The sequence below is a fragment of the Erithacus rubecula genome (assembly GCF_903797595.1).
Source record: "Erithacus rubecula genome assembly, chromosome: 28".
Lineage (NCBI taxonomy): Eukaryota > Metazoa > Chordata > Aves > Passeriformes > Muscicapidae > Erithacus > Erithacus rubecula.
The window spans coordinates 5306778-5328910 of NC_136680.1; the positions used below are offsets into that span (position 1 = coordinate 5306778).

The following is a 22133-nucleotide window of genomic DNA, read 5'->3' on the forward strand; positions in this document are numbered from 1 at the left end:
CTGTCTTCTGGAGAGGAAATGGGCAGGAGCATTGGCCACTGCTTCTGAGAAGGGGCTGAGTGGTAATGAAATGATCTGTGCCCACAGTGGTGGAGAAGCCCTTGTGTATGGATGCAGGTTCATCTGGACCTTGAGCCTCAGGACAGTGCTTGCTGTCTGTGACAGAAATGGGATGGACTGAGGCTCTCTTCCCCCAGCAACTGTCGTTTAAAGCCCTCTTCTCCAGCTTGGCAAGCCTGTGAGTGAAGATGTTTTTTGCCTTTTCTGGCAGATGGACTCCATTTGCCCCCAGCAGACCAGGCTGTTCAAAGCAAATCTAATGTATATTCAAAGCAAGTAGCCAAACCCCTAGCTGTGGCACCAGTCCTGTAACTGGTTTTTGTTGATGCCCCAGATTCAACTGGCCCTTTCATACCCATTCCCTTTGACTGGGAAGATTGATAAAAACACTCCCTGTGTGCTCCAGTGGCAGCAGCTACTGCTACTCCCAGGGCTCTGTAATCCTTCTTGGTGCTGCTTGGACTGCTCTTGACTGTATCACTGGCACCCACATGAAACAACAACAGCAGGTAATGGTGGAATGTGAAAGGCATGGTAGTGTCTCAGTGACATCTCTGATATGAGTCCATGTGGTAAGCAGCATAATCCAGAGAGTGCAGCAGGCCAGTAAATAGTGCCTCCTTAGCACTCAGAAGAGAGTATCTTCCTACTGCTACCCTCTTCTTAGTTGTGCTGATTGCTACATGAGCAGCAGATTATGCTGCCTTACTGGTTGTTATGTGGGGAGTAGATGGGGCTGCCTTACTCGTCTTCAGTGCCTTTCCTGCTGAGTCTTTCCTGCAGATCAGTGAAAGGTGCAGATGCAAGGGCACCTCTGTCTTCTGGAAAGGTTCTGCAAGAGCACCTGAAACTTTACATTTTGCTAAACTAACTCTGATATGTTTCAATGAAAAAGAAGCCTGGGAGAGAGATACATTGTTGAAGCCGGACATCTAGAATGCAGAATTTATGGACTACAAGGAACTTTTTTCGAAACCAGAAGATAAAGGACTAACAAAGACTCAGTATTTTTGTTGGAAAGTCCCTACTGGAGGAAAAAGAAATCAATCCCAAGGGAGGTTATGCATTTACTGTAAGAAAGCAATGACACTGGAAAAGCCAGTGCCCAGATTTACCAAACACTACACAGGAAGATGTTGCTGCAGCAATAGGTAATAGTGAGTGATGGGGACCAACAGATCTTTCCCTAGTGGACCCGCTGGTTAAGATACAGCTAGGGAATGATAAAGAAGTTGAATTCTTAATAGATACAGGGGTCATATTTTTGGTTTTAAATCATGCTTTAATGCCTAAATGTGAAAAATGCCAGGTAATGGGATCCATGGGCGAAACAGAGAATGCTTTTTTCTTAAAACTGTTAGAATACAAAATTGGGAAAAGAATGGGAATACATCAATTCCTCTATCTACCAAATTCACCTAAATCTCTATTAGGCAGGGATCTTGAAAATTTAGAGACAAAATTGAATTTAGAGTGGAAAAAATGAAATTTAAAGTACATGAAGGCAAATTGATTTTAGCATTAGGATTGGCAATTGATACAGGACCAGTGAACAATAGTAATTATTTGGAGCAAATAATGAATCAGGTATACCCAGGAGTATGGTATACTGATGCTCCTGGGAGATCAAAATTGTCTGACCCTATTAAGATTGAATTACAGACAGGAGCCAGGCCAGTGGTTAGGAGAAAATATCCCTTGAGGATAGAAGATAGAAAAGGGATCAAACCAATTATTAGCAAATTTTTGGCACTAGGATTGTTGGAAGAGTCTGAATCCAAATTTAATACTTCTATACTCCCAGTGAAAAAACCTAATGGAATTTACAGATTAGTGCAAGATTTGCAAGCAGTCAATAGGATTGCTAAAAGCATCCACCCAGGGGTTCTAAATCCCTGCACTTTGCTAACTAAACTCCATGATGACCTCATTTGGTTCTTGGTGATAGATCTATGTCCTGGTTTAGGATAAATTTGGGAGAAAACCTCTGAATGGGGTCTCTTTAAGAAGCAGATTCTAGCAGTCCCTTCTCTAACTGGTTCGGGGAAATATTTCCTCATGTAAGGAAAATCAATCCACAAACACCAGAGGTTTATGTCCAAAAAGGAGACAGAGGAGTCCTTTTTGCTTTATTTGAGTAAAGGGAGAGGCCATGGCGCAATCCCCTGGGATCTCTCCAATTTTTGGAGGACGCAGCCTCCTTTTTATCCTATTTTACCTGCTGCTTTTCCCTCTCTCTTTCCCCACTGGCCGAGGTACTCGAGAGGCACAGACTTCCTGGAACACCTGATACCTGAGATTCCCCCCTAATGTATAACCCACCCTTTTAATTTTTAATTCTTACAGAATTCATAGTTTTTCCCCGTTGATTCTTTCATCTGCCAATATCCAATTTCATTTATCAAGAAACCTACAGTTTGTTTGTAAAGGCAAATCCCTTTTTCCATTCATCAATCAGAGGAATCCATCCCATTGTTTCTATTATCTCTCAGTGCTAGTCTTGTCCACCAGCAGATTCATAGGTCGTTTGTAAAGAAAAATCTGACATTCTTCTCAAACTCTTCTGTTTGTTTTTGTTACATATTACCACAATCAGGTAGGTCAATCAATAAGGCAATTGATCAGTTATTGATAAGAAACAGGCAAGCAGCGCCGGGACGTGGGGAGTCTGTGCTCCACCCACCGTCCGTCCTGCCCCAGTCACTGTCCCTTTTCTGGGCAGTTTCCTTGGGCTGTGACATGCCCACTTTTCTGGGGAACCAGTCTGAGCAAACCCCAACATATTGGCAAGGGCCCAAGCAGCAGTGGCTACAAGCCCCTACCAGGGCTGGTTACACTCCCAGCAAGCAGGTAACAGCAGGGACAAGCCTGCTCATGGCCAAACAAGTCCGTGGTTTTCTTATATTTAAGAGTGGATACAATTCATGATTATAGTGACAAAATAATAAAAACACATAAAAAAACCCAAAAAGAAAATCAACAATTTACAACAAAGTGCTTTAAACAAATAATGAAATCATTAGATTTTCCTGTGTCTCATGTTCATGCCTTACTTTGGACTCAGTATTCTTGTTTATATTAATCTCATAGTGTATTTTCATAATGATACAAATCACTATGTAACATCTCACATTTTCTTTACACTCTAATTTTTCTGCACAACATCCTTGTGAGATGAGTTTTATTTCTTCTGGTGTCTCCATCCTGTTGTTCCACATCCTCTGATAAAGGGTTAACAAATTCTACAGTTCTTCTCTGGTGCTCTCCCTATGTGACTGTTATCATCTCTTGGAGAGGTCAGTCAGCAGAAGTGGGAATCAACATGTTTCCCACCTTTCAGTCATGTAGAAGCATATTAAACATTTTGTGGTTTTGCTGCAGCCTACGATATAATACATTCCTCACACCACTATTTCTATAAATGATATTGTACTTACTTAAATGGACAGGTTATGTTATACCAACAAACAGCTAAATATAATTATACATTGTACTGTATCTGAATATTTATGGTCAATAACAGCATGCAAAAGGTAATACATTAATGTGAAAACCAAGTTTTAACACTTTCCACCAATAAGAAAAAAATGAATATGTGAAAAACAAGGTTCACTTTCCTGGTAGTTTTTGAAAAGTTTAATAAAAACAACAAAAGACAAAGCAAAAGGTGATAATTGCCGGATGTTTGGCCTCCAACCAAGAGCATACTCTAACTCAGAATACATTTTGTTAAATGCATCAACATGTTGCACATTCATAATCCTTCATGCATTATTCAAAATCAGCCCTCCCCCCCGCGCCCCCAACCTGTAGATCAACCTTTTTGTGGTGCCATTCAGTCACCTACTCCCTGATCAATAAATTCTTTCCCTGCAGCTCTCGTTATCTTCATCCAGATAGGATAATCCAAGAATGTGAGGAATTTCCTGATTATCTTTTTACCATTCTCTGAGTTTGTTACATGAACAAAAGCTTTCTACATCAGCATGTTGTAGTCCAAGAAATATATATTTATCACATTTCTAAGTTTTGTTCATAACAGAACCAAAACTATATTAATACAGCAAAATTTTCCAACATTATGCATATAGCATTCATTTTAATATTTGTGAAAAGCCAATAATATAATCTGTACTTACAGCAAGTACAATTCCTTGTTTGTGTTTCCTATTACTGTGATTATGGTAATTACAAGTACACAGTGTAGTAAGTAGTAAGTATTTATTATTAAAAATTAAACTGTAATTTCTTCCCATCTCAGAATAGTCTGATTGTCAGTGTTCTAGCATTTATTGTATTTTGGGTAGGCAAGGGGGTGGGGCATATGGCATGTGTTCTTAAACCCCATACCTGGGGCTTTTGCATACTAGCTACAGAGGAAAGAACAACCTGGTGACCTACAAGAACAAGATCCATCCTTGTGTGAGTCCTATTAGTTTCCTAAAGCGGCCTAAAGGATAAGGGGGAACAGTAGTACTAGTTTGGCCTGTAATTAAATTAAATTGCTTCATAATACTTTTTTTATGTTTTGGATTTGTACTAAGAACAGGTGAAACGCTAATCTTAGAGAAATTAGGATTCTAGTTAAAAGTTAGAAGAAATTAGGCTTGAGATACTTATCTGAAACTTAAATAATTGATTGCCTGTCATTTTATGTTTGCTCAGCTGTGCTTGCAATGGGAAAAGATGAAACTAGTAAGTAGATCAAAAGAAGCACCAACAATTACAACCAGAAACTTATTCAAAGTCATGAAGGGAGGGAAACTGGAGTTGTCCCAGAAGTCATTTTTGTTCTCATCTATAGAAAAGGTCGAGAGTTTAGGGTGAGCAAGACTTGCCTTCTGCTTTTTTAAGACCCCTCTCTCCCCTTCCCCACAAAAACAACCCCAGAATTAATTGGAGAAGCCAACCATGCAATAACCATTCAAGCTGATTACTGTGGGAAGCAGAGGATGGGAGATGCTGTTATTATGAATATGTAACTGTTTGAAGCTTTTGTCAATAAATAGACTCCGTGATCACCTGTGATTTTGGAGTGCATATTAAAGGATTACCTCATGTTGCTGTTCAGTGCTGAATTAACATACACTTTCTAACTTTAAATTGTTAGAGTCTTTTGTCCATCACAGCTGAGAACCAGTATTAGACTAATACTCATATTTTGGTAAATTACAGGGTTTATAGCACAGTGTTATTTTAGTTCAAGCCCTCTCATTATTAGGGTCAGAATCTGAATCCCAAGGACAAACAAAAAAAATTAAGATTTTAAAAATTAGATACCAGAACACATTTTCAAGGTCCAAAGGATTATTTTTCAGATCTGACCCTGAGTTTTTCAGGCACTAACACTATTTATATGATGCAACCTTCACAAAGAGGATACATTTTAAATCACCAGAACAAGTGTTTAGGAGAACAAATAGTAAATTTGAAGTCCAAACCCACATTTTTAGACTACAAAATCGGTATAATTTGCTAAATTTCTAAAAAGCAATTCATAATTGACAAGGTTTATGCTTTTAGATATCAAAGACACATTTAGAAGGTCAAAAGCCTCATTTGTAAGTCCAAAAGCACATTTTTGGCCCTAACATTCCTTTTTAGTTTTCCAAAGCCTCAGTGTTGGGGACCAAAGCCCATCTTTAGAATTCAGTCTGCAATTTGGCCATCTCCAATCCTTCTTTTAAGACTCCAAAGACCCATTTCCTCATGTCCTTATGAGTAAAGCAGGTCCCGAGAGACTCTTGGCAGGGTGAGAGTGCTCAGCCTTCATTCTCTGTGATGTTGTGTGTGTTCCCTGTGTCACTCTGGAAAGCATGTCAGCTCCAACAGTCTGCTTGCAAATTGCTCATCTTCAGTAGCTTCTTGGCCAAGCTGAAAAATTTCTGTGTACCAGCTGTGACTCTTGAGACAGGGAGCTGCAGACTTTAGAGGCTGCCAGGGCTTTCCCCACTGAGGATCAACTCAGCAGCACGAGGCAGACCAAGATGGGCTTCTGGGAGAGGATGGAGCCCACCTTCATGATGCCCAGTATCACCCCCTGAGATACCTGCAGACACCACAGGGCTGTCACCAGCAGCCAGCATGCAGCACTGTGGGACACAGCTGCCCTGTGGGTGTCTCCAGCCAAGGCTGTGGTGACACATCTGCCAATGTCCCACAGCCCAGGGCTGCTGGGAGAGCTGAGAGGCAGCAGATGCAAAGCACAGCCTTGTAGAAGATGTTACACTCCCTAAAGCATACCCCTGGGACGCCATCCCATGAAACTAAGAAATTCCTTCAAACAAAACCCCCCCTCCCTTATCAAAAACCCTGTTATCTCTTAGGATTTCTATTGGCTCTTAAAGTCACAAGTTAATTGGCCCTTTTCTTACTTAGAGTTTTAAGATAATTGGTTAGTTTGTAAGTTGTAGTTTTTATTGGTTAGAAACTCAATCCTCTGGAAACCTATATAAAGTGTTTTGTTATCTGATATAATTAGACCGTTGCTAGCATCCCCTTCGAGGACAATAGAGTTATCTTCGGAACTTTGCTGAGCGGTCTCAAGCCTTTGTTCTTCTCTAGTGAGTAGCTGAGGGCTCTGCATCTGGGGTTCAGAAGTACCTGGACTCAAGGCTGCAGACCCCGGGGGTGGAAAACACCCAACCCTAGAAAATAGCTTCACAGTCTGACTCTCCTCTGCTCTCCAGAACAAAGGGTTGTCTGGGACACAGGCTGGCTGCATCCAACAACAGCTCTTGCTGTACAAGGTAGGGCAACACCCACCTCCTCTTCATCTGCACAGACAAGAGGGGAGTTCCACAGCCCTGGAGCATAGTCTGCAGTTCCTTTTGCACTCCTCAGAGAGCAAGAGACCCACCTCAAAAGGTCCCACTCCACTTTCAGGAGAGCACCTCCAAAACTGAACATATTCAGACATTGCTTCTACACAAAAGCTAACAGGACTGAAAGCTGTTGCTGGCATTTAGCTCCCCATGACAGCCTAAAGCTTCACTTCTTGGCAGTAGAGAAAAATCTAGCTAGGTTCTAAAGGGTCATTGCTACCATCTCACCTATTATTTTTTTTCATGCCTAAAACCTCCATTTTAGGGCCACAACCCTAATTTCGGAGCTTCCAACCTGCTTTATATTACCTTTTATTGCCTGTAGAACCTGATTTGGAAGGTCCAAATTTTCATTTGTAGGGTAAAGGCTCACCTGTAGAGTCCAAATCTTTCCTTAGAAAGTTCAAAGTGTCTTTCTGGGGTCCAAACCCTCTTTTTAGCTTCCACAGATCTTGTCTCTGGGACCAAAACAAATGAGGCTTTGGACATAACAGATAAAGCTTCAGACCTTCCAAATGGGACTTGTAGCCTTCAAAATGAAGCTCTAAGCCCTTCAGATGAGTCATGGAGTTTGTGCCTAAACCAGGTCAGTTTAGACTTAAAGCAGGACATTCTGGACATCAAAAATGAAATTGTAGTTCCTAAGAACAAGACTAAAATATATGGATACTAAAAGAATAAAAATGGGGGTTTACAGCCTATAAATAATTTGGTTTCACTTCCAAATGAGACTTTGGGCATGAAGAGCCCTCAGAGGATTTTACACGCTAAAATGAGGCTTTGGATTCCAATGTGCTCTCTTGAGACGTGGATTCCAAAGAATCCTGGTGTTAAAACGCTGGCAGGGAGAGCTAGGGTGAGAGAGAGGGTGGGTGAATAGCTAGAAGCCATCCAAGGTCTACCCAACACAGTTTCTGAAGGTGTTTCTTTGGTATTGCTAGTTCAGGGTCAGCCTGAAGCTGACCTTAAGGGCAAAGAAAATTAATTGGAAATGAGCCCTAAGAGCCCAGGTGATTTGCTACACAAGTCACATGGACACATTGCAGTACCTGGGAAGAATGGCACAGAAGCCACCAGCACTGTGAGTGAGCCAGCCAGACCTTTAATTCCTCTGGCTGCTGCAGCCAGGAGCTTGGCTGGTGAGTGCATCCTTTGCCAAGGTGTTCCAGTCTGGGGTTTCTCCTTTGCCCCAAGATCACCCCAGAGGGACATGAGATGGTCCAAACCCTGGTTTTCTCTGAAGCAGCCAATGAGAGATTGCAGGAGATGGTTTTCTCTTGTTCCAAGGATTATTTAGCATTTCTTATCTCAGGGACCTTTTACTTGGCCAGCAGGGTCTGCTCAGCCTGGCATCCCTGGTGGAATCTGCCTGGTGAAGGCAGGGCTTATCTTATATAATTTGTACTATGTATTACATGTTTACAAAATTTTCCCAATACAGTACAATTTTATTAAATGGTCCAGCCCTGACCCCATCCAATCCAAGAGTGCAACGTGTCACCCAACATGGATGACATGAAGAAGGAGGAAAAGGTGTCTACATCCCCAATTCTCCATCTTGGCCACGTGTCCCTTATCATAAACATTCCAAGAAACCTATTTATCTATGTTCTGAAGGTCTAATTTACACTTTACTAATTTTGGTAGTTTGTTTCCATTCTCTTTGTGCTGACAACTTCCCCCAGGGGTTAGAATTCAGCACCTGTGACACCAGGGTCTCACTCAAGAGCCTTTGAGACCCTCACCAGGGGGATTTTGAGACCCCCAAGGAGACCAGGGGTATGCCCTGGGCTCCCACACCAGGGGAGTTCCAGTGACTTCCAGTTGTGAGAATTGCCTGGGTTGTGTAGAGCCACTGGGTTCTGTGGGCACAACAGGAGATGTCCACACACAGCTTTGTGTCACAAAGGGGCAGAGATGTGGCACCTGCCCTGCCATTGTGACCTCACCTGCCCCGTACTTGGTATCCTGAAGAGCAGACCAGCAAAGATTGAGCTGGTCTTCAGGATAACTCAGCTCCTTTCTTTGCTGCTTGCACGTCTGCATTTTTTCAAGCACTCTCTGTCTTTGGCAGTGACTACAAGCACCAAAAAAAAAAAAAAATTTATTCTGACAGTTAAAGCTGTTCTGTGGGCCACATTTGGCGTTCTTTAATTTTCAAGCTGCATTTATTTTCTTTCTCAACAGGAGATGGGTTTAGTTCTCATCTGATTTTTCTGGAGCAGGATTTGGATCCTTTGTCATCCACAACTTTTCCATCTGTTCCTGAGAGGAACGGCTTCAAAAGGAAATAATTCCTGTAAAAGTTTTGTCAGCAGCCTTGAAATTTGTGAATGCGCAGAGACAACATGGCTGGTGCTTCATTCCTGAGTGTCAGTGTGCTACCAAACTAGATCCTGAGAGCAGCCAGACTGACCCAGGTGATTTTGGTTAGACACAGGAAAATGCATTTGGTCACTCTGTCACTAGTGCACAAGACTTTGAAAGAGGACATTGCTCATAGGAAGACATGACATTCATAGGTACTTGTTTGTTCTTTTCACATTACAATGAGGAAAAAGGAATGAAGAATCCAAGGCTCTAAAGGGAAAGGAAGGTAGCCTGAGGTCCAGAAATCAGAATGGGAGGTTGTAGGACTTTTGGCAGACTAAGCAGGGGATCAGACTGTTTCCCAAAACTGTTTCCACACCAGTAGATATAAATGGGCTGTTAGGCTTTCCCCAGTGTTTCTGTCATGGCAGTTAGAGCTGCTGTTCTTGGTGCTCCTCTATGGAACCCAACATTTGAATGTGCTTTCAAGCAACGATATTATCACATCTCATCAAATAACATTCCCCTGCAGGCATTGCTGAGGGAATGGCTCTGCCACAAAGGATCCTCTTTCCCCCAGAGGAGATTTGCATGGACTGGCAGCAAAGACAGAGACCTGGAGCAGGACTCTGCAACCTGGGCAGTACTTGCTACATCAATGTCATCCTGCAATGTCTGACATACACACCACCTTTGGCCAACTACCTGCTCTCTCGTGACCATAGCCAGTTGTGTGAGTACTTTCAGGAATATTTCCTTGTGAATCTCTTGAGCACATCCTAAGGATTACAGAAACTAGAACTGTATTTAGAAGGACAGTAGCCTTTCTTCAAGCCCCCATTGTGTGTGTCCATAGATGACACAAGATGCATGTCCATCTTCAGGAAGGCACCTCTTTCTAGCCTAGTATCTCTGTTCCTGCAAGTTAAAAACTCTCAGCTTATTGCACCAAAATTTTGAGATAATTTCTGAAGAAGGTTTTCCCTGCACTAAAATGTCCAAGGCTTGTTAGGAACAGTTGGAATGGTTGTATAGATGGGCAGAGTCCAAGAAAACTACATTTAATAAGTCTGAGTGCCAAGTCCTGCATTTTGGCCACAAAAACCCCTGTAATGCTATAGGCTGGGGATTGTGTGGCTGGACAGTGCCCAGGCAGAAAGGGACTTCAGGGTATTGGTCAACAGCTGACTGAACATGAGCCACCAGTGTGCCATGGTGGCCAAGCCTGGTCTGTATCAGGAATAGTGTGGTCAGCAGGAGCAGGGAGGTCATTCTTCCCCTGCACCTGGCCCTGGTGAGGCCACACCTTGAGTGCTGTGTCCAGTTCTGGGCCCCTCAGTTTAAGAAGGACATTGAGACAACTGAGGGCATCCAGAGGAGGGCAACGAGGGTGGTGAGGGGCTTGGAACACAAGTTCTGTGAGGAATGACTTGGGGAGCCTGGGTTGTGTAGCCTGGAGAAAAGGAGACTCAAAGGCTACTCTTTACAATTACCTGAAAGGTTGGCCTCTTTCTCCAGGCAACAACTGAGAAAACAAGAGGACACGGTCTTAAGCTGTGCCAAGGGAAATTTAGGTTGGATGTTAGGAAAAATTTTTTTATTGAAAGTGTGATAAAGTACTGGAATGGTCTGCCCAGGGAGGTGGCAGAGTCACCATCCGTGGTTGTGGAACTCAGTGCCATGGTTTAGTTGAGGGATTAGGGCATGAGTTGGACTCGATGATCCTGGAGGTTTCTTCCAACCAAATCATTCTGTGATTCTGTGACATTGTCAACTTGGGAGAATTGAAGACTATTCTTAGAAGTTCAAGATCTCCATCAGGTTTCCCAGTGCTATGGATGATGTGCTAATCTAGGATCTTTCCTCCTTCCCTCCCTCCCTCCCTCCCTCCCTCCCTCCCTCCCTCCCTCCCTCCCTCCCTCCCTCCCTCCCTCCCTCCCTCCCTCCCTCCCTCCCTCCCTCCCTCCCTCCCTCCCTCCCTCCCTCCCTCCCTCCCTCCCTCCCTCCCTCCCTCCCTCCCTCCCTCCCTCCCTCCCTCCCTCCCTCCCTCTTCAGGTCATCAGCAAGGCTTCTGCATGATGTGCATCATGGAAGCGCACGTTAGGCAAGTCCTGCGCTCTTCAGCCAACGTCATCTGGCCTAGGGCTGTTGTCAGAGACCTCAAATGTAGGTAATTTCAGGTGGTTGGACAGGTTGTCTCTCTTTCTTGTAGGTGAAAAGTAATAACTTCTTTCTTAGTCATAGGAGAAGAATTTGAGCCTGACATGGCTGGAGATGCCTATGAGTTCTTACGCTGTGCTCTTGAGGCCATGCAGAGAGCTTGTCTGAGTGGAAGCAATGGGTAAGTTTAAGTAAATATCCTTTCCTGTGTTCTCAAGCCCACTGGACTCCTTGGATGTGCTCTCATCAAGGAAAACTTATGCCCAGGGCTTTCCAAGCTAAACTTTTGGCAGATAACTCTGCCTTGCTATTCATTTCCAGTGTGGACATCTCTTCTCAAACAACTACCATCATCCATCAAATATTTGGGGGCTTTCTGAAATCCAGAGGTAATGTTTCTACATCAATTGTTCTCCTTGGCATTGTTTCCACCCTTCCTTCTGTCTGCCTGTGATAAATGCCTGATCCTGTAACTGGTGCAATTGGTACCATGAGCATAAAATATCACCATCATTTAACTTCCTCCTTCACTCAGCATTTTGATTTTCTTTCCAGTCATATGCTTGAGGTGCCAAGCAGTTTCTGATTCCTACAAGGCCTTCCTCCATGTCCTTTTGGATATCAAAGTAAGAGGGCTTGCAGTTGTGCTTCAAGCCATCCCAGGGCCCCTGTACCTTTCCAGATCATAAGTATTTGTCTTAAAAATGGATCCTGCAAGCACATGGGAGCATAGTGGTGGGTGGGAAGCAGAATGTACCTACTTCTGCAGAGACCATGGCACTCATCTCTGCATTCACAGAGGAAGCTCCTGATGACCCCAGGAAATCCTGGGACAAAAAGGAAATCCTTCCTTCCTCCCCTCCTCCCCTCCTCCCCTCCTCCCCTCCTCCCTTCCTCCCTCCCTCCCTCCCTCCCTCCCTCCCTTCCTCCCTTCCTCCCTTCCTCCCTCCCTCCCTTCCTCCCTCCCTCCCTTCCTCCCTCCTTCCTTCCTTCCTTCCTTCCTTCCTTCCTTCCTTCCTTCCTTCCTTCCTTCCTTCCTTCCTTCCTTCCTTCCTTCCTTCCTTCCTTCCTTCCTTCCTTCCTTCCTTCCTTCCTTCCTTCCTTCCTTCCTTCCTTCCTTCCTTCCTTCCTTCCTTCCTTCCTTCCTTCCTTCCTTCCTTCCTTCCTTCCTTCCTTCCTTCCTTCCTTCCTTCCTTCCTTCCTTCCTTCCTTCCTTCCTTCCTTCCTTCCTTCCTTCCCCCCCCAGATGTTCTTGTTAACTCTTTGGAAGTGTTCAGGCATGGGCATTTCCCACAGCTCAGAGGCTCTTTTCTCGCTCCTCCAGGCACCCTCATCCCTCACCACAGCTCTGGAGGATTTTGTGACACCCAAAAAGCTGGATGGAAAATACTGCTTCAAATGTAGCAAGTAAGATGACTTCTAACAATTTATTAGCACTTGATTGCATGTGAAGGAGCTGCATGTGGTTGAGCACAGTCATCTTCTCAAGGAGGTTTAAAGCACAATAATGAGACACAGTTTTTTTTAATGTGACCTTATGGCATGGAGTGGCCTTAAATTACTGTAAGGATACATGAGACACAAAAGCTTGTGTTGCCTTGCTGGATGAATACAGGGTTCATTTCAGCACTTGGCTCTGTTTCAAGGTGTGAGAAGAAGGTAACTGCCTCCAAGAGGGTTACAGTCCATTGTGTGCCCAAGGTCTTCACAGTGTGCCTGGAGAGGGCTGCCGACCACACAGGCAAGAAGATCAGCAAGGTGTGTATGCAACTGCAGTGCAACTTTCTCTTCAAAACAGGAGAGTCCCCAAAGCAGTACACTCTTTCAGAAGCTGCTCATGTTGGGATTTTTGTGCTCTGTTATGGGAAAGGAGAATTCCTATGAGAAGACCATCCTTAACTCTGCTCCAACAGAGGTGCTTTGGCTGAGAACAGTTTCCTGTTTCCCAAATCATTATGTGCTAAAGGGCTGTTTCATGTGGTAGTTCAGGATAATTTCTGATCTCAGTTGATCTTTTTGAAGATTGTTGAGTATCCTGAGTACTTGAATCTTCGTCCATACATGACTGACACAGCTGGAGAACCACTCCTCTACTCCTTATATGCTCTTGTTGTGCACAGTGGTGACACCTGTCTTGATGGACACTTCTTCTGCTACACAAAGGTAAAGAGCAACTTCTTTCTTGATAGAGTCAAGTGTACTGAGAAGACAAACTTCCTTGTCAGTGTTACAAGTATCCAAGGCTTTTGGGAAACAAGGTTTCTCCTTCAGGACTGATTTGGATTTTTGGTGTACTCTTTGTTCAGCTGCTTTCTCTCTTCAGTGTTGTGGAGAAAACTTGCAGTTCCTTTCCAGAGATGGATGACTTTCTTTGCAGGCCAGCAATGGACTATGGTACAAGATGGATGATGAGTCTGTGGATAATTGTGGCATCCACACGGTTCTCAGGCAGCAAGCCTATTTGCTGTTCTATGCCAGGTAATAACTAGGGTCATATGTTCAGAATATGTTTCCTTTTCCCAGCTTTGTAGTTTGTCGTCTCATCTTCCTGGGTGCTTCTCTGCTTACTTCAGTACTGTCAATTCTGAACTATATCATATCAGTGTTTCTTTTGCTGGGCTTTAGGGTGCTGGCCAGTGTAAGCTGCTCCTTGTGTGCTCTTTGAAACTAGGTGATGCTGACAGGACTCCAGGAAAGATAGAGAGGGATTCTTTATCAGGGAATGCAGTGATAAGACAAGAAGCAAAAATTTCAAAGTGAAAGAGAGATTTAGATTAGTTATTAGAAATTAGTTATTGCCTGTAAGGATGGTGAGGCACTGGCAGAAGTTGTCTATGAGCTTCTCTATGGTGTGGCTGCCCCATTCCAGAAGTGTTCAAGGTCAGGCTGGATGGAGGTTGGAGCAACTTGTTCAACCTGTTCTTGTTCATGGTAGAGGGAGGTGGAACCATATGGTATGTAAGGAACCCTCCAAACCAAACCTTTCTAGGATTCTGTGAAATGGAGGCTGTAGGAAGAATAGACAGGGGCAGACCTGGTGGAAAGATTCCCATCAAATCTTCCATTGGTGACCTTGGTGAAATCTTCTCTCTGCTATAGAAACCACTCTGACTTGAAAATGGGAGGAATGGTGGCTTCCTCTCTGACACCATCCTATGTCCATTCCTTCCTCAGTCAGTGGCAGGCCAGCAGTGAGCAAGCGGGTTCTGCAGGGACACATGACCCACCTGGTAGGAATATGTCAATGAACTGCCAGAGGACAAGTGCCAGGAAGAGGATCCAGAGCAGATCCCTGCAGTGGGGCAATGATCACTGCAGCTGGTTCATGACCAGCAGTGGCTCCAACAACTCAACAGGAAGGAAGAGAAAGAGAACTATTCCTCCAGGTCATGACCATGCTCTCAAGGATGGCAGAGCTTCAGGGACCTTCAGCAGAAGCTGTTGGTGGGCTCCTGCTCCCAGTGCTACGTGGGTACAACACCTGCCAAGACAGAGAGAGCAGAGCCAGTCCTCACAGCAGGGCTATGACTTCTGCAGACAGTTTGTGGAGATCACGGACTACCAGCAGTCAGTGAGGAGGAGCTGGTGGAAGACAAGTTCTCCACACTGTGACCAAGACCTAAAGGATGACCCACCGGCAGGGTCCTCGAATGCTAGCTCCAAGAGGGCTGATGCACCCTGTGCTGCTCGGGAGCAATCCCTGCCAAGGCAGAGAGAGCAGAGCAGATCACCACAATGGGGCTATGATCTCCGCAGACGCTTTGTGGAGATGACAGAGTGCCACCAGTCAGCAAAGAGGAGGAGAAAACACTCATTTGGAACAAACAAGCAGAAAAGACAAAGCTAGAATTAAAACCCCTTGCTAGCCTTGTGTGTATCATTTACAAGGTGTTTCCTTCTCTGGAGGTTTTGGGGCAATTGGTGGAAATACCCACTGTGGGATGTTTGTGTAATGGGATTTTGAAAGCTACATGCTTGTATGTCCCCAACTGGCAATCTCTTCTTTTTTAAATATGGAGTTCAAGTCACTCAAAAGGACACGAACTGAATGAGCCAACAGTGATTAGGACTGAAAAAGGCTGGGGTCTGAGGGTGCTGCTCAGGGCCACCAAGTGTATTGTGGTGCCAGGAACAGCACTGGGATTCATCCTGGTTAACATCTTCCTCAACTAATGGTCTGTTTTCTGGGGCAGAGGACATGCTCAGCAAATTGGCACATGACAGCAAACTCAAAGAGTGGTGCTTAGGCCAGGGGTTGTGCTGCCCTGCCCTGAGGGACCTGGGCAGGCTGGAAAGATAGGCTGGCAGGAACTACTTTTAGCTCCCTTTTAGAAAGGGAGGTGTAAAGGGTGCTGAGCCCCAGCAGAAGCTACTGAGTGAGCCCATGGAGGCTCCATCCTTGGACATACTCCACAGCCATCTGTGCTTATTCAGAGACAAGTGGCTGCAGGTGCCTCTGCTGGAGAAGGGGGTGGGAAAGCCCTGATTCACCCTCCAGGTGACCTTCCTCCCAGGCTCAGGGTATCACGGACACCTGAAAGAATCCAGCCAGCAGTGCTGTCTCTCTAAGGTGACCATCAACATCTCCACCAGGAAGTTGGAGCTTATGGAGACACTAGGCCAGGGCAGGCTCCAGGTGCAGCAGAGCAGCCATGAGTCACTGGACTCTAAAAATGTACATCTGGGACCTAAAAGTAGGTATTTGGTCCCTAAAAAGGAAACTTTCAATCATCAAATCACAGAATCACAGAATAACAGAATATTAGAATGTTTTGGGTTGGAAGGAACCTTAAACATCATCTAGTTCAAACTCCCTTGTCATGGACAGGGGCATGTCCTACTAGGCCGGGTAGCTTCAAGCCCTGTCCAGCCAGGCCTTGAACACTTCCAGGGATGGGGCAGCCACAGTTGCTCTCAGTAACTTCTGCCAGGGCCTCATCACCCTCTCAGGGAAGAATTGCTTCTCAAAATCTAATCTAAACCTAATTTTCGTCTGTTTGAAACCATTACCTCTTGTCCTGTCACTCCATATCCCTTTGTGCAATGTCACTCTCCAGCTCTCTTGGAGACCCTTTTGGGGCTAGAAGGTGCTAGAAGACCCTGGAGCCTTCTCTTCTCCAGGCTAAAACACCCAAACTCTAAACCTGTCTTTTTGAGAGTGGTGCTCCAGCCCACTGAGCATCTTTGCCACTTTCTCTGAAATTGAACTAGCAGCTCTGTGCTCTTTCAAGACTAGAAGCAAAGATTTGCATTCTAGAGATGAAGCTTGGGGCCATAAGAGAGGGCTTTGAATCTTGCAGATGGAGGTTTGGACAAGCAAGATGTGGCTTGGACCCTACAAATGACTAGTTGGATCATAAAGATGCCCATTTAGAGTACAAAAGGAAGTTTTGGAGAGGAAAAACAATGCTTTGGACTGTCAAAAGGAGATGTTCAAAACTAAAATGGAGACTTTGGACACTAAGACTGAGGCTTTGTAGCCTAAAAATAGCTGCTTTTGGAGCCAAAACTAGGACTTTGGGAAGAAAACACAAGGCTTTTGACCTTCTCAGTGTAACTTTGCAAGGGTAACAGAAGATTTCTATCTGTCGAATGAGCTTTGAGTCCTCCAAATGAAACTGTGGACCCTAAAAATGTCTGTGAGTAATAAAAGAGAGAATGGGAGACTTGGAATGAGGATTTTTGCCCCAAAATAGTGTCTTTACAAGAAAAGAATATGTGAGATGCTACAAATGATCCTTTGGACTGTGCAAAGGAGGTAATCTCTGACCTCAAGAAATGAATCTTGCACTGATTGGCTTTGGACACTCCAGTGGAATTTTTGAGCTGTAAAAGAGGGCTTTGAACTCTTACAAATGAGGGGTTGGGTCCTAAAAATGAAACTGTGGGCCCTAAAAATGGGTCTTTAGAAATGAAAAAGAGAGTTTGAACTCTGAAGTTATGTTTAGTGCCCTTAGGGGTGCTCCAATACCATAAACCAAGGATTGGCACCCTGTAAATGTCTCCTTAGAGGCTTAAAAAGAAGGCTTTGAGCCTGCCAAATTGAAGACTGAATCCTAAAAAGGAGTTTGGCCCCTGACAGTGAGGTTTTGGAAGTTACAAAGATGGTTTGGGCCTCATTTAAAAATGAGACTTTGGTCTCTACAAATGAGACTTTGGGCCTTCCAAATTGGACTTGAGGCCTTCAAAATGATGCTCTTAGCCCTTTGGATTTGTCTCGACACCTTAAGAGCAGCACTTGGAGTATATAAATGAAGGTTTGGACACAAGCCAGGCAGTTTTGGACCCTAAAAATGAAACTTTGGCTCTGGATTCAAGCTTGTTTGGGGTTTGAGGTCCTGGCTGTGGGTTTGGGGTCCTGTGCTTGTCTTCAACAGGGAGTCCTGGCCATGGGCTCTGGATCCCAGCCATGCGCTTGAGGTCCTGGACATGGGCTCAGGGTTCCATGCCCATCCTCACTGGGGGTTCCACCCCCAGGCATGCTGCCCATATACCACACACTCTTTCCCCTGGCTATAGAGGATCTGAGCTGCTGCTTCTCTCCCCAGCCACCTATGCACCATCAAGGAATCCTGCCAGGTTGTGATGTCCAGGATGAAGCACACCCCCAGCTCAGCTGGGGCTCTCTGATGGCTGATGGGGGTTGTGCTCTCTGGGGGATGCAGCACTGAGACCCCTCTGCTGCTCCCATCAGGTTCTTCTTCTCTGGCTGGTGCGGACTGGGACAGGCCCACGACTCCATCTGCTGAACAGTCAGACTGGGTCAGGAGGGGCAGTTCCTCAGGCTGCAGGAAGCTCCTTCCTTTGTGCTCTCCTCGATGGCCTCTCCCAGCTGAGGGCGGATGCCCAGCGCTCCTTCTGCAGGGAGGTGGCCCTGAGCATCAGTCCCTGACAGGGAGTTGCAGAAACCTCTCTAGAGTTCAAAGTCAGAAACTTCAAAGTTTTTGATATTGTTAATGGATCCCACTGAGGGACACAACTAAGAAAGTATCCCCAGGTCTCAGTCAGAGCAGAAAACTGGAGGCAATGGTGACAGGTGGGGACAAAGAGAAGCCAAGCCTTGGTGCCCTGGGGCACAGCAGGGTCTGTGCCACCAAGGGCTGGGAGAGACACCTTGTCCTGAGGCACTGGGGCCTCCTGGCACAGCCCCAGCAAGGCTGGGCACTGTCACATCTTGTCCTGCCCTCAGCTTTCCCCCACATCCCAAAGGTCTCAAGGACCTGTTGGAAGGAGTCCCTTGGGAGCCTTGTTCAGGAATCGTCCTGGGGGGCTCCTTCATGCTCCCAGGGACTGCAGGTTTTTCAAAGGACTTTGGATTTTGCTTTTGCCTTGGAGTCTCTGAGAGCTTTGTGCAATCATGGCCTCCAATTATTTGCTGTAATTAGTCCCTTGAGATTCTTGGTCAGTAACAATACTCAGCAGGGCTACTAGTGCTTCAGGTTTTTAAGGTACTTGGTGTTTCCCTTTTGATACCAACTCTCTGAGGTTTGTGCAATCATGGCCTCCAATTATTTACTCTAACGAGCCTCTTGAGAGGCTTTGTATTAACACTCAGTGAGGCTCCTTAATGCTTTGAGATACTCAAGGTTTTTAAGATACTTTGGATTTTCCTTCCCGTACGGAATCTCTGAGATTTTTTTGTGCAATCATGGCCTCCACTTCTCTCCTTCAAGGAGTCCATGAGGAGCCTGTGTTGGGGTCCCTCAGTGGGACTCATTAATGCTTCAAGACACTTTGGGTTTTTCTTCTGACTTTGACTCCTGGTTTGTCCTGAGGTTCAAGGGCTCAGCACCAAATGCACCACAGAGCTCATTAGAATCAAGTCCTGAAAAACGATGGATCTGCCTTGATCTCCCTCTGGTCTAATGTAGTTCATTGGGAAGGTTATCTACTGCCATTAAGGAGAAATATTTCAAAGAGCTTCTAGGAAATAGACATTCCTATTTTAAAGGGTGTATTTTATTACTGTTCTCCTCAGAGAAGAGGTGATTGATATTGATCCAGGGACTCTCCTCAGGAGGTCTGGCCTTGTCAGAGAAGCTGTGCCTTGAGGTCTGACCCAGTGTGGACAACCTTGCTCCACATCCCCCAACCCCATCCCGTCTCTCCTCACTCACCTGGGACCTGCTTTGCTCAGAGCACTGGTGGCATTCAGGCGAACAGAGTTTTTCTTGTTTTTCTATTTTTTGAAGCAATTTAGAACTCTTAATGTCGCAGTACAGCTGGCTTGTACTGAGCAATTAATTTGGTTTTAAACAAGAGACCTGGCCCAGTTCCACGGGCCAGCCCCAGGGTGGACTATGATAGGTTTTATACAAACCCAGACAGGGACTTCACCCAATGACGTCCCACCCTGGGCTGCAGACATCTCACTGGTCAGGGAGCTGGGACCAATCAGCTGTCTGGATCAGGCACTCTTGAATCTCCTATATAAGAAGGATCTGAACAATAAAAAAGGTGGTTGTTGCATGGAAGCTCTGGAGTTTGTGTTGTCTCTGACCCACGAATCCTGTAAAATCCTAAGTTTTCCTATTGAAAACACACACACTCCTCAAAGGTATGCCAAGCCCAAGTTGCCACCAAGGAGGCTTCCCTTCCCCAAGGCAGAACTATGCAAGGAATGTTTTAGACTTTGGACTCCTTGGTTCCACAAGGCCTGCTGTGTCAAAAGGGCCCCTTGGTTCTGTTAGTTTCTGTAGTGTCACAATGGATATTTGGTTCCATGGGGCCCCAAAATTTCACAATGATCTTTCTGGTTCCATGAGATCTTGCTCAGTCACATGGACTTTTGGTTCCATAGCTTCTGTACTCTCAGCAATGGTCTCCTTAGTTCCAAAGTGTGATCATGGACCCTTGGTTCCATGAGGTTCCAAAGTGTCACAATGGTCTCATTAGATCCACAGGGTCACAAGCGTGCTTTGGCTCCACATGGCCCCGCTGTGCCACAATAGACCCTCAGTTCCATTAAGCCCCACAGGGTCACAAGGGTTTCCTTGGTTCCACATGCCCCGAAATGTCACAGTGATCTCCTTTTTCCTGCAGCAATCAGCAGCAAACCTCACTGGCAGGGCCAAATGCCTGTGAAGGAGGAAGGGAGGGACATTTAGAGTGACAGTTTTTGTCTTCCCAGGTCACAGTGATGTGAGATGGGGTCCTGCTGTCCTGGAGATGGCTGAACACCGGCCTGTCCATGGGAAGGGATAAGAGGCAACAACCCATGGAACTACAACAGCAGAGAGGTCAGGCAGAAGGCTGGCTTTAAAAGACTATCACCAGCACAGGAAATACCAGTCTAAGACTGAGTTTATTGAAATCTGACATTTCAGGGCTTTCTTATATAGGCAGAGATGGACTACCAAATAGGAAGTAAAATAGTTTCAGCTTTCTTTGTGCCCTGAGAACAGCTGGAATCTTTTCAGCAGTGTGTGCTGTTCCATCCCTTCTTTAGAGCCAGGATGTCAGATCTTTCAGCAAGCTCTGCTTTCTTGGGGGACTTCTCTTCACAGCCAGACTCTAAAAGCAGAATAAAGCAGTGGCATAAGACACAGCACAAAGGAAGTACTGGGCACCCCGACTGCCAGTGCTGGGGTGGATGTTCAAAGGAAAGGTTCCCTCTACTCACCACGCCACCGACGCCACATGGAGCAAGTGGATTGCCCTCATCACGCAGCGCGCCCGTATTGGTAACCTGAATCGCCCTGGGATTTTGGAGATAATTACAAACTGGCCAGAAGGTGAAGATTTTGGTCTCGCTGATGAAGAGGAGCAGCAGCAAGTGACCCAGGCTGAAGAAGCTCCACCGTACAACCAGCTGCCAGCAGATGGTACACGCTACGCCCTTTTCACCGACGGTTCCTGCCGCATTGTGGGGATGAACCGGAAGTGGAAAGCTGCCGTATGGAGCCCCACACGACAGGTTGCACAAGCTACCGAAGGAGAAGGTGGATCGAGTCAACTTGCTGAACTCAAAGCTGTTCAGCTGGCCTTGGACATTGCTGAGAGAGAGAAATGGCCAAAGCTCTACCTTTACACTGATTCATGGATGGTAGCCAATGCTCTGTGGGGTTGGCTGGAAAGGTGGAAAAAGGCTGACTGGCAACATAGAGGAAAACCAATCTGGGCTGCTGATGAGTGGAAAGACATTGCCACTCGGGTAGAGAAGCTCCCCGTGAAAGTTCGTCATGTGGATGCCCATGTTCCCAAGAGTCGGGCTAATGAAGAACATAGGCACAACAAGCAGGTAGATCAGGCTGCACAGAGGTCTCAAAGATAGACTTAGATTGGGAACACAAGGGAGAACTGTTCCTGGCTCGATGGGCCCACGATGCCTCAGGCTATCAGGGCAGAGACGCCACCTATAAGTGGGCAGGAGACCGAGGGGTGGATCTAACCATGGACAGCATCTCTCAGGTTATTCATGACTGTAACATGTGCGCTGCCATCAAACAGGCCAAGCGGGTGAAGCCCCTCTGGTATGGGGGGCGATGGTCCAAATATAAGTATGGAGAGGCCTGGCAGATTGACTATATCACACTGCCTCAGACCCGCCAAGGCAAGCGCTACGTGCTGACCATGGTGGAAGCCACCACCGGATGGTTGGAGACCTACACTGTGCCCCACGCCACTGCTCGGAACACCATCCTGGGCCTGGAAAAACAAGTCCTCTGGAGACATGGTACCCCTGAAAGAGTTGAGTCAGACAATGGGACTCATTTCAAAAATAGCCTTATAAACACCTGGGCTAAAGAACATGGCATCGAGTGGGTGTACCATATTCCC

At 45.7% G+C, this 22133-nt stretch overlaps 1 protein-coding gene across 4 annotated transcripts; it reads left to right on the top strand.

Moving 5' to 3' along the window:
• Positions 1 to 8689: 8689 nt before the first annotated feature.
• Positions 8690 to 21488, top strand: LOC306813330 (ubiquitin carboxyl-terminal hydrolase 42-like). 4 transcript variants are annotated; one of them, XM_079328671.1, is made up of 11 exons: positions 8690 to 9304; positions 9727 to 9927; positions 11250 to 11360; positions 11433 to 11535; positions 11676 to 11743; positions 11910 to 11980; positions 12679 to 12761; positions 13001 to 13112; positions 13377 to 13517; positions 13732 to 13832; positions 20485 to 21488. In XM_079328671.1, exons 2-11 carry the CDS (start codon positions 9741 to 9743, stop codon positions 20492 to 20494), a joined length of 987 nt encoding a protein of 328 aa, XP_079184797.1. In that variant the 5' UTR covers positions 8690 to 9304; positions 9727 to 9740; the 3' UTR covers positions 20495 to 21488. The 4 variants fall into 4 exon arrangements, with proteins under 4 accessions (XP_079184797.1, XP_079184795.1, XP_079184798.1 ...); XM_079328669.1 differs by lacking the exon at positions 20485 to 21488 and adding an exon at positions 14529 to 15225; XM_079328672.1 differs by lacking the exon at positions 13732 to 13832.
• Positions 21489 to 22133: the final 645 nt, after the last annotated feature.